A 13,738-nucleotide genomic window follows, 5' to 3' on the forward strand; every position below is an offset into this window, starting at 1 on the left:
TTCGTTTTTGGATAAGTTGGATTTTGGAAGTTTGGCTTTAGTGAGAACACCGACTACGTTTGTTGGAAGTCACCAACAAACTTAAATCTTATAACTCTAGACCCCCCCTGATTATATGGACTCCCAAAAATACATAAACAAAATGTGCCATTACGTCCCATAGTGGATGGCATTGATTCCCCCACATATAAATTAGCCAAACATTTAGCCAAAACGCTCACACACTACACTGGCAACACACCATCACACATAAAAAACTCGGCCCACTTTAAAGCCTGTATAGAAAACCTCACACTCCAACACACTGACATAATGGTCAGTTTTGACGTCTCCTCCCTATTCACTAATGTCCCACTCAAAGAAACCTTTGAGCTCATCCAAGCCAAGTTTCCTCCCGATATCTCAGCCCTATTTCAGTTCACAATGAACTCAGGCTATTTCGTTTGGCAAGGAAAGTTCTACAAACAGATAGAGGGGACAGCCATGGATTCACCACTTTCCCCACCCTTGGCCAATTTCTTTATGGAGACATTTGAAGAGAAAGCCTTAAACTCCGCCCCACAAAAACCCACTATTTGGCTTCGTTATGTGGATGATGTGTTTGCTATTTGGCCACATGGCTCAGATACGCTCCACTCCTTCCTAACACACTTAAACAACCAACATCCCAGAGTCCAGTTCACCTTAGAAAAAGAGGAAAACAACACCCTCCCCTTCCTAGACACTTTAATCACCCGCCAGCTTGATGGATCTTTGGTTTTCTCTGTTTACAGAAAACCCACCCACACTGGCAGATACATTCACCAGCAATCCCCCCCCCCTCACAACAATATGGGGTGATAAAAACACTATATAACAGGGCAAAATTAATCTGCTCAGATGACAAGGCCCTGACTATGGAACTAAACCACATCCTCAACACTTTCTTAGCCAATGGCTACAACCCCAAAAAAATCCAAAAAATACTAAAACCTGTAAACCACAACCCCCCTTCCCCCCTCCACAATAAAGACTACACCAAGTCTATCACTATCCCCTACATCCAGGGCACCTCTGAAAAAATAACTAATATCCTCAAAAAATATGACCTTACTTCCTGTTACAGACCATATAAAAAGTTGGCATCCCTTATCTGCTCTACCAAAGACCAACCACTTCCCCTAGACCTACCTGGTGTATACCAGGTCCCTTGCAGCTGCAAATTGTCCTACTTTGGCCAAACAGGCAGAACAACAAATATCAGGATTTCAGAACACCAAGACTACATCCGTTTTCACCAGTACAGCCGCTCTGGACTGGCAGACCATGCCTTAGATACCCACCATAAAATTCGTTGGAAGAAGACAAAAATAATCCATCGCAGCAAGTTTAAATACGAAAGACTATTCAAATATCTTCAGCAGCTCTAAAAAACGTTCCTAACCTCAACAAATTTGGGTGCATGAAACTGCCCCAAATTTGGGAGACTTTCATTTTGAGAACTTCAGCCCAACTGCCAAGACTACCAAATTAGCCCGCAAGAGGGCACCATTAGGACTTTAGGAACAAAATTAGTTCTTATTTTCTTCCTCATTTGCTTTGTTAGTTCCTTAGTGCACATACCATATCTTTATGTTCCCGAAGATGGCAATGTGACATTGGCGAAATATAGAAGTGATTCATTAAAGTTATCTTTAATTTATTTACTTTATATGCGTTGTCAATTCCGTAAATTAATTACCAGTTATGTCTAACCAACGTATAAGTCTTACTACTAGTATCATATGCTTGTGGAAAGTATGTCCCATAGGATTGCTGAAATTATCCCAGTGAAAGTAGGTCCTACATCTTATTTAGGTTGACACCATGACTGTTTGTTTCTCACACTATGGTGTCCATTGACCACTTTTCAAGCAGTGTATATTATAATAAACAGTTTCTGTGGTCCTTGCTAGTTTTCCATAGTGAGAGTTGATGCAGGACAAGATTTCCATGCAAATCATCCCAAATGCCTTTGAATCTGTGTAGTACAGTATCCATCAAGATTGTGTAATATATTGAGCACATAAAATTCTTACGTATCTCATCACTGCTATCTTAAGGGAATAATGGTTCTCGTTCTCTTACCATCCTTGTTTTACAGCACTGTACATGAAGATTCTAAGGACTGTGGATAGAGGACAATATTATTTTGCATAAAGGGGGGGGGGGGTTGTGGAATGACAAAACACAAGCTTGAAATTACAGGTTCACCACTCAGGTTATCATGAGTGGTAAAAAGTTGGAGAGGTACGATATAGAATTAGATTGATAGGATAGAGATGCTGTATAGTTCAGCAGAGGTCACTGTGACATATGCTGTACAACATGAAGCAGGATGTGATTACACTGCTATATCTAGATTTTCTAAAGGCTTTTCTACCTGTAACATATTTAAATCAGGATAAGTTGGAACGGAGGTTGTCTTTCTGATATATATCAGGAACATATGTTGAGTAGCACTGTCCTGAAGACAAACATCAGTAACAGTTTATGTTTAGAATCATTATTGTTTAACTGATATGTAAATGATATTGGGAAAGGTTTAAATAGAATATGCTGTTATTTGACAGATGATGCACATTTGGGAAGAGAAAGAGATCAGCAGCAAGACAGATGATGTGGCTTTCCAGAAGGATTTCAGTAGATGGGCTGTAGCAGGAGTGGATTGACTTTGCAGTCTACTAGGAATTTCCTGGTATGGCAATGTGTGATTGAACCTAAATATCTGCTATGGGTTTTTATTTTTTAATTATTCATCATATTTATTTTCAAAAATTATAAAATAATGGGTTCCTGGACCATTCATATTCATATATAGGCAAGCCACTAGTTCAAGGTTGTGAAGTGTAAGATTTTTAAAATTTGAAAGGAAAGAATGGAATACTCTGCATTTAATAATCATTGGAATCTATTAAAGGAGGCAAAGGAGATATGGGCCTGGAAATTATCTTATACATAACAAACTAGAAATTACAATTAACTCTAGGTTAATCCTAATGAAGAAGAGGCCATTAACTGAATATTTGGACTTGTGACCAGATTTGATCACATTTTTTTTCAAAAAGTGTCCAGAAAAGAGGGACTAGAATAAGGTCACTTGAATACTGAGAACTGTGGAATAGATTGATAAAAATGTTGAATCTGGTGGATGGAAGTAGAGATCAGCATAATATGTTTGAGGCACACAAGTTCAGAAATTTTTTCATAATATAGAAGGAGTGAAATGAATGGACAGTGAAATCAAGTAAGCTGTGATTGATAGGAAAATGTCATGGAGGAGGTACAAGCCAGTTGGTAGTGATCGTATCCATGAAGAGTATAAAGTGCAGGCTACAATGGTGACGACCATGGTAAAGAAAGATAGAAAAGTTTCTAGTAGTAAGACTTATACGTTGGTTAGACATAACTGGTAATTAATTTATGGAATTAACAACGCATATAAAGTATATTAATTAAAGATAACTTTAATGAATCACTTCTATATTTCGGCAATGTCACATTGCCATCTTCAGGAACATAAAGATATGGTATGTGCACTAAGGAACTAACAAAGCAAATGAGGAAGAAAGTAAGAAACTAATTTTGTTCCTAAAGTCCTAATGGTGCCCTCTTGCTGGCTAATTTGGTAGTCTTGGCAGTTGGGCTGAAGTTCTCATAATGAAAGTCTCCCAAATTTGGGGCAGTTTCATGCACCCAAATTTGTTGAGGTTAGGAACGTTTTTTAGAGCTGCTGAAGATTCTTTGAATAATCTTTCGTATTTAAACTTGCTGCGATGGATTATTTTTGTTTTCTTCCAACGAATTTTATGGTGGGTATCTAAGGCATGGTCAAAGATAGAAAAGGTGCAGTATGAGACAAAATTGGCAACAGAGCAAGTTTAATTCAAGGGAATTCTTCTGCTATATAGCAAGCAAGGGGGAAAATAAATATGGCAGGTTGACCCTAGTGAATAAAACAGTAGCAGAGTCACTGTTGCAAAGGATATAGTGGAATTATTGAATGCACTTTATCCGTGTATGTCATACTAGTGTAAATGATGCCACACAATATGTATAAGGAAGTATTAGCAGAATTGTAAGTGAAAGAATCAGAGGTGTATCAAGTGTTGAATGGGTTTGATGTTAATTAGGCTGTTGGAATGAATGACATATCATGATGTATTTTTAAGGAATGTGCACAACAGTTAATTATGCCCTTGACCTAGCTAGTTAATGAAAGTCTTGCAGCAGGTAAGGTTCTCAAGGAGTGGAAAGAAGGCAAAATAGTACCAGTCCACAAGCATTGTTCTAGGATAGAAGTTGCCAGTTATAGACCAATCTATAACTATAGTTGTAGTCAAGGTGTTGGAGAGATTGGTTAGGAATAGAATACAATATTGGGTTGATGAATATAATATATATATATATATTTTTATGGTCAGCATGGATTTGTAAAGGGTACAGCTTGTTTTAGCAATTTACTTGCATTTTACATCTTAAAAATTATGGAAACAACTACCATGTTAGAGTAAAACTTCAGTTTAAAATTGACCTAAATAATCACTCGATATTTCAACCTTCACATTAAGGTCATGATCTGGAGTATATGTTTATATACAAAGAAACAAGCTGCACTACAATCTACATAGTAATTAAATTAAACTAGAGAGTCAAATATTCTCTCTCTCTCTCTCTCACACACACACACACACACACACACACACCAGTTACTCATAAGACTTTGATTAGGCCACACATGGACTATTGTGCCCAGATTTGGTCACCGGGTTTTCAGGAGGATGAAGAGATGTTGGAAAGGGCCCAAAGGCAACTGACTAAGGTAGTTTCTGACCTCTGGAATGTCAAGTATGAGGAAAGATTGAGAAGATGTAATTTGCAGAGTCTGGTGGACAGGAGGAAGAGGGGGTATATGATAGAGACCTACAAGTTGGTAAGGGGTTGTTATAGGATGAATGGTGGAGAAGTTCTACAGAAAATAGTGGGAGATCAGGGGAGAACCAGAGGTCATCCCTGGAAACTGTATAAAGAGGGTGTGAGTAGGGGAGTAAGAGGCAGGTTTTTTTCCGTACAGAGTTGTGAATGATTGGAATGCATTGCCTGAGAGTGTGGTGTCTGCAAAGAGTTTGAGTGTGTTTAAGACACGGTATGATGAGATGTGTGTGTGTGTGTGTGTGTGTGTGTGTGTGTGTGTGTGTGTGTGTGTGTGTGTGTGTGTGTGTGTGTGTGTGATAAAAGGACCTCCCAGATGAGTCTTTGACTCCATGAAGTCTTGGGGTAATAATAATAATAATAAAATAATAATAATAATAATAGAAGAAGGAACAGAACAAGAGGAATAATGAAGTGAGAGCAGGTATTCTTGCAGAGAGACTGCTTGGTGAGCATAATATACTACCTAAAGAGATTTCATAATAGTCGTGACTGAAACAAAGAAGACAAAAGCAGATGAGATCTTTCTAAGTATCAAATACAAAATGTTATATTCAAGCAATAACAGTCAGGGAAAAGTAGTAGTTATAGTATTCGCTACTAAATATGAGGATAATCTTCTTGAATGGCAGGCAATAAGTAGAGTGATGTGAAATAATACAGAATGTGGTATCAAAATTTTTTCCTTAGTAGAAGTTATGTTCTACTAAGGAAAAAAAATGTAATCCTTTTTCGAGGAATTAGAGAAGGCAGTTGACACAATGAAAAAGGAGAATTTGGTCATTGATGGAGATCTATACAGAAGAGTAGGAAATGATTACTAGACATACAGAAATGTTCTGGTAAAATTTGGAGAAAAGAGCAAAGCAAATAATAATGGTAAATACCTGCTGGATTTCTGTTCAGGACATGGAATAGTTATGTGCACAAATTCACATTGAGAGACGATGCAAGAAATACGAAAAGTCTCATTGACTATCATATTGTTGATAGTGATGTTTTCCCACTGGATAAAGGTGCAAGAATATACGGAAATAAGAGATCTGGGAGTGATAGTGGATAAGGATCTAAAATTTAGGGGTCACATCGCCAAAATTGTGAAGACAACACAAAGACTTCTGGGAATGATGAGGAGGACACTGACATGTAGAAGTAGGGAGAGTCTTGTTCCATTGTATAAGGCTTTGATTAGGCCACACATGGACTATTGTGCCCAGATTTGGTCACCTGGTTTTCAGAAGGATGAAGAGATGTTGGAAAGGGTCCAAAGGCGACTGACTAAGGTAGTTTCTGACCTCTGGAATGTCGAGTATGAGGAAAGATTGAAAAGATGTAATTTGCAGAGTCTAGTGGAGAGAAGGAAGAGGGGAGATATGATAGAGACCTACAAGTTGGTAAGGGGTTGCTATAGGATCAATGGTGGAGAAGTTCTACAGCGAATAGTGGGAGATCAGGGGAGAACCAGAGGTCATCCCTGGAAACTGTATAAAGAGGGTGTGAGTAGGGGAGTGAGAGGCAGGTTTTTTTCGTGCAGAGTTGTGAATGATTGGAATGCCTTGCCTGAGAGTGTGGTGTCTGCAGGGAGTTTGAATGTGTTTAAGACCCGGTATGATGAGATGTGTGTGAGATAAAAGGACCTCCTAGATGAGTCTTTGACTCCATGAGGTCTTGTTTAATAATAATAATAATAATAGAAGATTTGAAATAGGAAGTGATCACTATTTTGTTTTGAATTAATTTCATATTATTATTATTATTATTATTATTATTATTATTATTATACCCTCCATGGAATTGACAGACTCGTCGTGGGAGGTTCATTCAGCAGACAACATATTTATCATATAGATTTCTTAAAATCCTTAACACTCTTTGTGCAAGAAAATTTAAAATGAATCAAGGTTGAGCAGCTTTCAGAGGTTAATTGCAAACTCAAATACACCAACATTGTTCAAGAAAAAATGAAAGAGGTTGAACACAAGAACCAAACCTTTTAGATCCACTGGTAAGCCCTGAAGAAAACATTGATCGATTCAGCTAGAGATGCTGTGGTGAGGTAATCTGCAGCAAGAAAAAAAAATCAGAACTCCATGGTGGACCCAGGAAGTTAAAGAGGCAGTGAAGGAAAAGAAAAAAGCATATCGAAAGTGCCTGGCAAGTAAGTCAGCTTGAGCTCTTAGAGAATGCAGAGAAAAATGTAAGCTAAAACTAGCTAAACAAGTCATGGGAAATCTTTGGTAAGAATATAGAAAATAAATATCAGGAAGATGGCAAAATATTCTGGAGGCTATTGAAAAATATTGAAAACGGAGGAAAGAGTAGTGTGAAAGGAATCAGATATGATAAAGGTGACATGAAAACTGAAGATAAATATATGGGTCCTGGTTGGCCAAGTGGTTAGTATATCCCCTCTCCAGTCAAAAGGCTGCGAGTTCAAATCCTGCTGTGGGCATGGATGTTTGTGATTGTCTGTGAATATACTAGTGGTGGTGGTCGGCAGTAGATGGCATTGTAGAGCTGTAGAGCAGGTGATGAGTCTTTATACTCCTTGGAGGGGTCACATAATGATAATAATAATAATATTCTACATGTCTGGAGTAATTACTTTGAAAGATTGCTAAATGAAACAAGCAGTGTCAGCATGGTGGTAGAAAATACTCACCAGGAATGAAGCCAGGAATACATATCAATACTTGAAATAGATAAAGCCCATCAAGAATCTGAAGCATGAAAAGGCAGTGGAGGAGATGAAATTCGACCAGAAATGCTCAAATATGGAAGTATAAAAGTTTTACAGTGGCTGCATTGCATAATTCAGAAGGCCTGGTCAGATGGTCAAATTCCAGATGATTGGAGCAGAGCTCTCATAGCATCCATCTATAAAAAGGGAAATAAAACTGAATGTGAGAATTACAGAGATATTTCCCTACTGTGTGTTCCTGGTAAGATTTATACAAGTTTACTTTAGAAATGGCTAAGACCAATTGTGGAAGGGAAGCTTGGTGAAGAATAAGCTGAATCTAGGCCAAATAGAGGTTGTCAGGATCAGATCTTCACTTTTAAGAGGAATAGTTCAGAAATCTTGTGACTATAACAAGGATTTGTATTTAAGTTTCGTAGATCTGGAAAAGGCATATGACAAGGTGCCAGGAGGAAAACTCCTCAAATTACTACAATTATATAGTGTAAATGGGGAAATTATATTGAGCAATACATTGTCTCTATTTGTGCTGTAAATCAGCTATTAAAATTGAAGAAGGTACAGAAGATACTTTGATGTCAAATCAGATGTGCAGCAATGGTGCACATATCTCCACTGTTATCTATATAGATCCATTATCTATATGGATCACATTATGAAGAACAATTGTATTAAATTTGATATCAAAATTAGCAACATTAATCTCAGGTCTTTACTTTATGCAGTTGATGTTATATTTCTACATAAATCCAGTAGAAATATGCAAGATTCCCTGACTAAATTGAATGACTGTTGTAATAAATTTGGTATGAAAATCAGCAATAAAAAGAAAAAGAAATATGTAGAAATATTGAAAGCATCAACTATATCCGGAATGGTGAATATTTCTGCTATTAAGGCACAATTTTTAGTGAAGGTGGCAAATTAAATATGGAAATAGATGACAGAATTAGTAAAGCTGGTAGGAAGTCAGCTCAATAAATTTATATAGAATAAGAATGAAATTAGTCAAAACACTAAATTAGCTGCATACAAAACAATGTTCAAATCAGTTTTAACTTATGAATCTGAGAGCTGGTTTAGAAATTTAATGCTTGATGAAAGGCTGGAGATCACAGATATCAGAGTTCTAAGAAAGATTAGGGGAGTGTACAGATGACCGCAATGGAGGTATCATATTAAAAATGAGGATATTAGGAAAGAACTTGCCATTATTTGCATTTAGGAATGTATTAGCAGAGCTAATAACAGATTGCATGGTCACTTAAACAGAATTATTATTATTATCCTAAGATCCCATGGAGTCAAAGACTCATCTAGGAGTTTCCCTTTCTCATACACACAGCTCATCATACTGCACCTTAAACAAAACACATTCAAATTCTCTGCAGACACCACACTCTTAGACAAGGCATTCCAATCATTCACAACTCTGCATGCAAAAAACCCGCTTCTCACTCCCTTATTCACACCCACCATATACAGCTTTCATGGATGACCTCTTGTTTTCCCCTGATCTCCCACCATTTTATGAAAAACTTCTTCAACATTGATCCTATAACAACCCCCTTACCAACTTATATAACTCTATCATATCACCCCCTCTTCCTCCTATCCATTAGACTGTAAATTGCATCTTCTTACTCTTTCCTCATATTCAACATTCCATAGATCAGAGTGAGAAAAGAAAGTTTAGTAAAACAAAAAGTTTTTGTGTTCTTTGCCGTGTTGGCAGGAAAAAGACCCAGAAGAAGATCAAGATATATGTGGATTGATACAGTAAAAAGTGTCTTAGAAGAAAGAAATATAAGATCTGATAATGTTGGAGTCTTGACAGATAACAGATTAATTTGGAGGAAAATTGTTGATCAGAAGTTTGTAATGGTGTAACTTTTTCATGTAGTACTATCGTAATATTATGACCCCCCCCCCCGAAAGGTTACATACCAGGAATTTGATGATGATGAATTTGTAACAATGTTTTAATTAAATATTAAAGTGCACCTTGCAGTCTCTTTAATCGTTAATTTATTTCATATCTAAATTTCAGAACAGCTAAGCTGACAAACATTTTCTGAAATGTGAACGTGTTAATATAATCTTTCCCTACAGGAATGTGCTTCGGGCTATTATCGTGCAAAAACTGGACCATACCTTGGATTCTGCGTACCATGTCAGTGTAATGGTCATGCATACAACTGTGATGTGAACACAGGGAAATGTTCTGTAAGTATTTCAAAATAATATAATTAGACAAACTTTTTAAATATATGATTTGATACATATAAAAATATAAATCTGAGGTTTTTTTTAATAATATGATATAGACAAAAAAATAATAACAGTTTTCATACTTAATCATTTCAATATAAAAGTCCTAAAATCATTAATAGAAATAGCAAGTTTATCAGGTGAGAGCTATCCAGCTCTCCAACCAAACAGTCAAAATTATTATTATTATTATTATTATTATTATTATTATTATTCAGGCCTCCATGGAGTCAAAAGACTCATCATGGGAGGTCCTTCCTAAGAACATAAAGTCTGTCAAGATTCATCGAGGGGAGGTCCCCCCCCTAAGAAACACAAAGTCTATCATACCACTCCTTAAACTCTTTGACCGTTCTCGCTCTCACCACTCTATCAGGCAATGCATTCCACGGTTCAACCACCCTCCACGTAAAGAAACCACTCCTCACCCTCTTGCTCATGGTTTCCTTTCGTAACTTCCAGGGATGGCCTCTTGTCATCACTCCTTCCCACTGTTCAACCAAGCGAAAGAACTCCCCAGTGTCAACCCTGTAACCACCTCTCAACAGTTTAAAAGTCTCAATCATATCACCTCTCCTTCTTCTATCCACCAAACTCTGCGGTCCACATTCCCTCAGCCGATCCTCATAACTATCCTTGTACAGTCCTGAAACCATCTTTGTCATCCATCTTTGTATCCTTTCCACAGTTAATTTATCCCCTTCAAATCCTGGGGACCAAATCTGAGAACAATAGTCTAAGTGTGATCTGATCAGAGACTTATACAACGGAATGATAACCCTTTTATCTCTACAGGTCAGTGTCCTTCTCATAATTGCAGCAATCCTCTGTGTTACCTTCACCACCTTTGCAATATGTCCCCTAAATTTCAGGTTTCTATCAATCATCAACCCCAGATCTCTTGTCTCCCCTACTTCCTCCAGTATAACTCCTCCCATAGAGAATGCAGCATCCCATCGATGTTTCCCAAACCTCAAGACCTTACATTTTGCTGCATTAAACCAAAACCCCCATTCATTTGCCCATCTATCTAGCTTAATAATATAAAATTTAATTATATTAACAGGCAGTTAAAAAAAAAAACACATGGTATTTTAAAAGGTAGGGATGACAAGATATTTAGAGCCCAACTTGAGATGAAATGTACAATAGGAGAAAGGAGTTGAAACTGAAATTGAATTATTGAATATCTGTGTTCAATAGTGGAAATGTGAATATAATTATAAAAAGAGTAGGTGTTAAGGTGGGAAGAACAAGGCTCCATCCCTGGAAGTTATATAGAGATGTGGTGAAGAAGGGAGTGAAGAGTAGATTTTTTATGTGAAGAGTTGTTAGTGAGTGGAATGCGTTGCCTGAGTGTGCATTGTGAATGCAGGTGGTATAAATAACTTCAAAGCTCATTATGATAGACAAGTTGCTGGTTGAGTGGGCCTCCCACTATGATTCTGACTCATGGCGGTTACCAAATAATAATAATATTAATAATTGGTTAATAAAGAAGATGATGAATGGAACAGACTAGAGATTTTGACTTAAAATCATGAAAACTAAAAATTTGGAAAACTAGCATAGTGCAGAGCAGAAGTGTTGTTCACGTGATTTACAGGTGTCTTTTATACTAGTGAATATTAGTAATTTTAGTAATATTTTTGGTTATATCTTACTTATTTTAGAGTGTAATATTGGCATGTGCTGTTTGTGAAATTTGATATGGGATATCATTTAGAACAGCATTCTTTAACCTTTTTACACCTGTGGACCGGGGAAAACAGAAGAATATTTCACGGACCAGCTGACAGCTAAGACAAAAACATAAACCAATGTAGATAGTATTTTATTTATTAAACCCAATGTTATGAAAACTCCACCTCCATTTGGGGAGAGTGACCATGCAGTCTTATTCTGAGCAGTTGCCAAATGTGGATTCTCTGTCAAGAAAGAGTTTATGTTTGAACTATAAAGCTGATAATTATGACAGACTTGGGGAGTCATTTTGGAGCAGTGACATGGCTTTAGAAGTTACAAGAAAGTGTCTTAATAGTGCATTGGTAGTGATTGTTTGAGATTGTTTGAGAGAAGCAGTATCAGACTGCACACTCAAGGTTAGGAAGATTAACCAAGTGGGGATTAAGTGGATGAGTAGTGATATAAAGCAAGAGCAACAAAAAATAGAAAACACTGTGAAGGGAATATAAAGAAAAAGTGATTTATGAGCAGTACAAAATGCAAGCAAGGAGGGTGACAAGTATGGTAAGAAATGCCAAATCAGATTTTGAAAGAAAATAGCTAAACAGGCCAAAGTAAACCCCAAAGAATTTTTTTCATCATGTAGCAAGTAAGATGAAAAATGACTGTGGTAGTATGACTTTAAACAATGTTCATGATAGGAAGGTGACATAAGCAAAATAAATGAGTTTGCTGAGTAACCATTTTGAAAAGTTTATTATCCAGGTGTAGATTTTGCAGTTGCTGATGTGACATAGATGCATATCAAAATCTGGAGGTAGATGAACAGGAGGTGTTCAGCATATTGAAAAATTTGAATGTGAACACATCAGTGGGGCTGGATGGCATGTCAGCTGTGTACTACGTGAATGTGCAAGAGAATTGGCATTGCCTCTGATGACATTGTTCACTCTAAGTCTCGGCTCTGGCAGGGTACCAGGTGAGTGGAAAGAGGGTAAGATAGTTCAGTTGCATAAAGGTGGTCCAAGACAGAGGTAGCAAACTACAGATCAATTAATATTATATCAGGAATGGTTGTTAAAGTATTGAAAAAGTTGGTTAAAGATAAAATTCAACAGTGGGTGGATAGGGATAGTATACTCAGAGCCGGCTTAACATGGTAAGCAGGTGATGCGTTGCATTTGGGTGCCTTCTTCAAGGGGCACTGAAGTGAGTAGAAAAAAATAAAATAAAAACACATTTTAATATTGTCATTTATTAAATGTGGATATGCACTAAATATATTGTAATAAATACTGCAACATTTAGCAAAAAGTGCAAATTCTTTTTCAGTATGCATAGTGTAAAGCTGGCAGAAGCACTAGACGAGCCAGGCACTTGCCTGGGCTTTGTGTTACTGGGACGTCTTATACTACTGACTTTCTTTTATACGTGCAGTGCACACTTGCCAGTTAAGATATGAGGCACTCAACTTAAAATTGCATCAGGACACCACTACCCCTAGAGCCAGCATTGGGTATACTTTATATTGGGTGGTACAGGGCTTTGTAAAGGGTAGGTCCTGTCTTAGTAAATTATTCATATTTCATAATAAAGTGACAGCAGAACTGGATAAAGGAAATGGCTACACTGTGATAGTGCTGGACTTTGCAAAGGCATTTGACAGACTACCACATGGAAAACTATTAAGTTGGAGCAAATGAGAACAAATATGAAGCAATCAGAATGGATAGTAGGATAGCGACAGACATACAGACACTGGAGACAATGTATGGTGGAGTGGAAGTTAAGAGAATGTGGGTGTCTAGTGATGTACCTCAGGGTTCTCTACTAGGACCTCTATTCTTTAATTTGTATCAGTTGGGAGAGCAATAGTGGATAAAGGTGATGTAGATATCCTGCAGAATCGTTTAAATAAATTGACATTGTGGGCAAAGGAAAATTATTGTGAATTTAATATTGAAAAAAAAAAAAAAAGATGAGAAAGAACATGAGAAGTAGCTTTGAGAGTGCATACCTTGGTATGAAACTAACAGTTGGGATAGATGGGATATTAACATGGGTACTAAAGTAATGTTCAGCCAAACTGACTATTAATTATACAAACATGTCACTTCAGCCTAACTGACG

General features: G+C 37.1%; 1 protein-coding gene across 1 annotated transcript in view; it reads left to right on the top strand.

Annotated features, from left to right (window-relative positions):
• The window catches only part of LanA (laminin subunit alpha), a 1,191,635-nt gene that overhangs the window by 616,100 nt on the left and 561,797 nt on the right, over positions 1–13,738 (top strand). Inside the window, exon 30 of the mRNA XM_090391815.1 lies at positions 9,764–9,877. Coding sequence (XP_090247941.1) covers positions 9,764–9,877 — 114 coding nt within the window. The remainder of the gene's footprint in view (positions 1–9,763; positions 9,878–13,738) is intronic.

The sequence above is a fragment of the Typopeltis vanoorti genome, chromosome 4 (assembly GCF_054136105.1).
Source record: "Typopeltis vanoorti isolate ZY-2024b chromosome 4, IOZ_Tvanoo_1.0, whole genome shotgun sequence".
NCBI classification, from domain to species: Eukaryota; Metazoa; Arthropoda; class Arachnida; order Uropygi; family Thelyphonidae; genus Typopeltis; species Typopeltis vanoorti.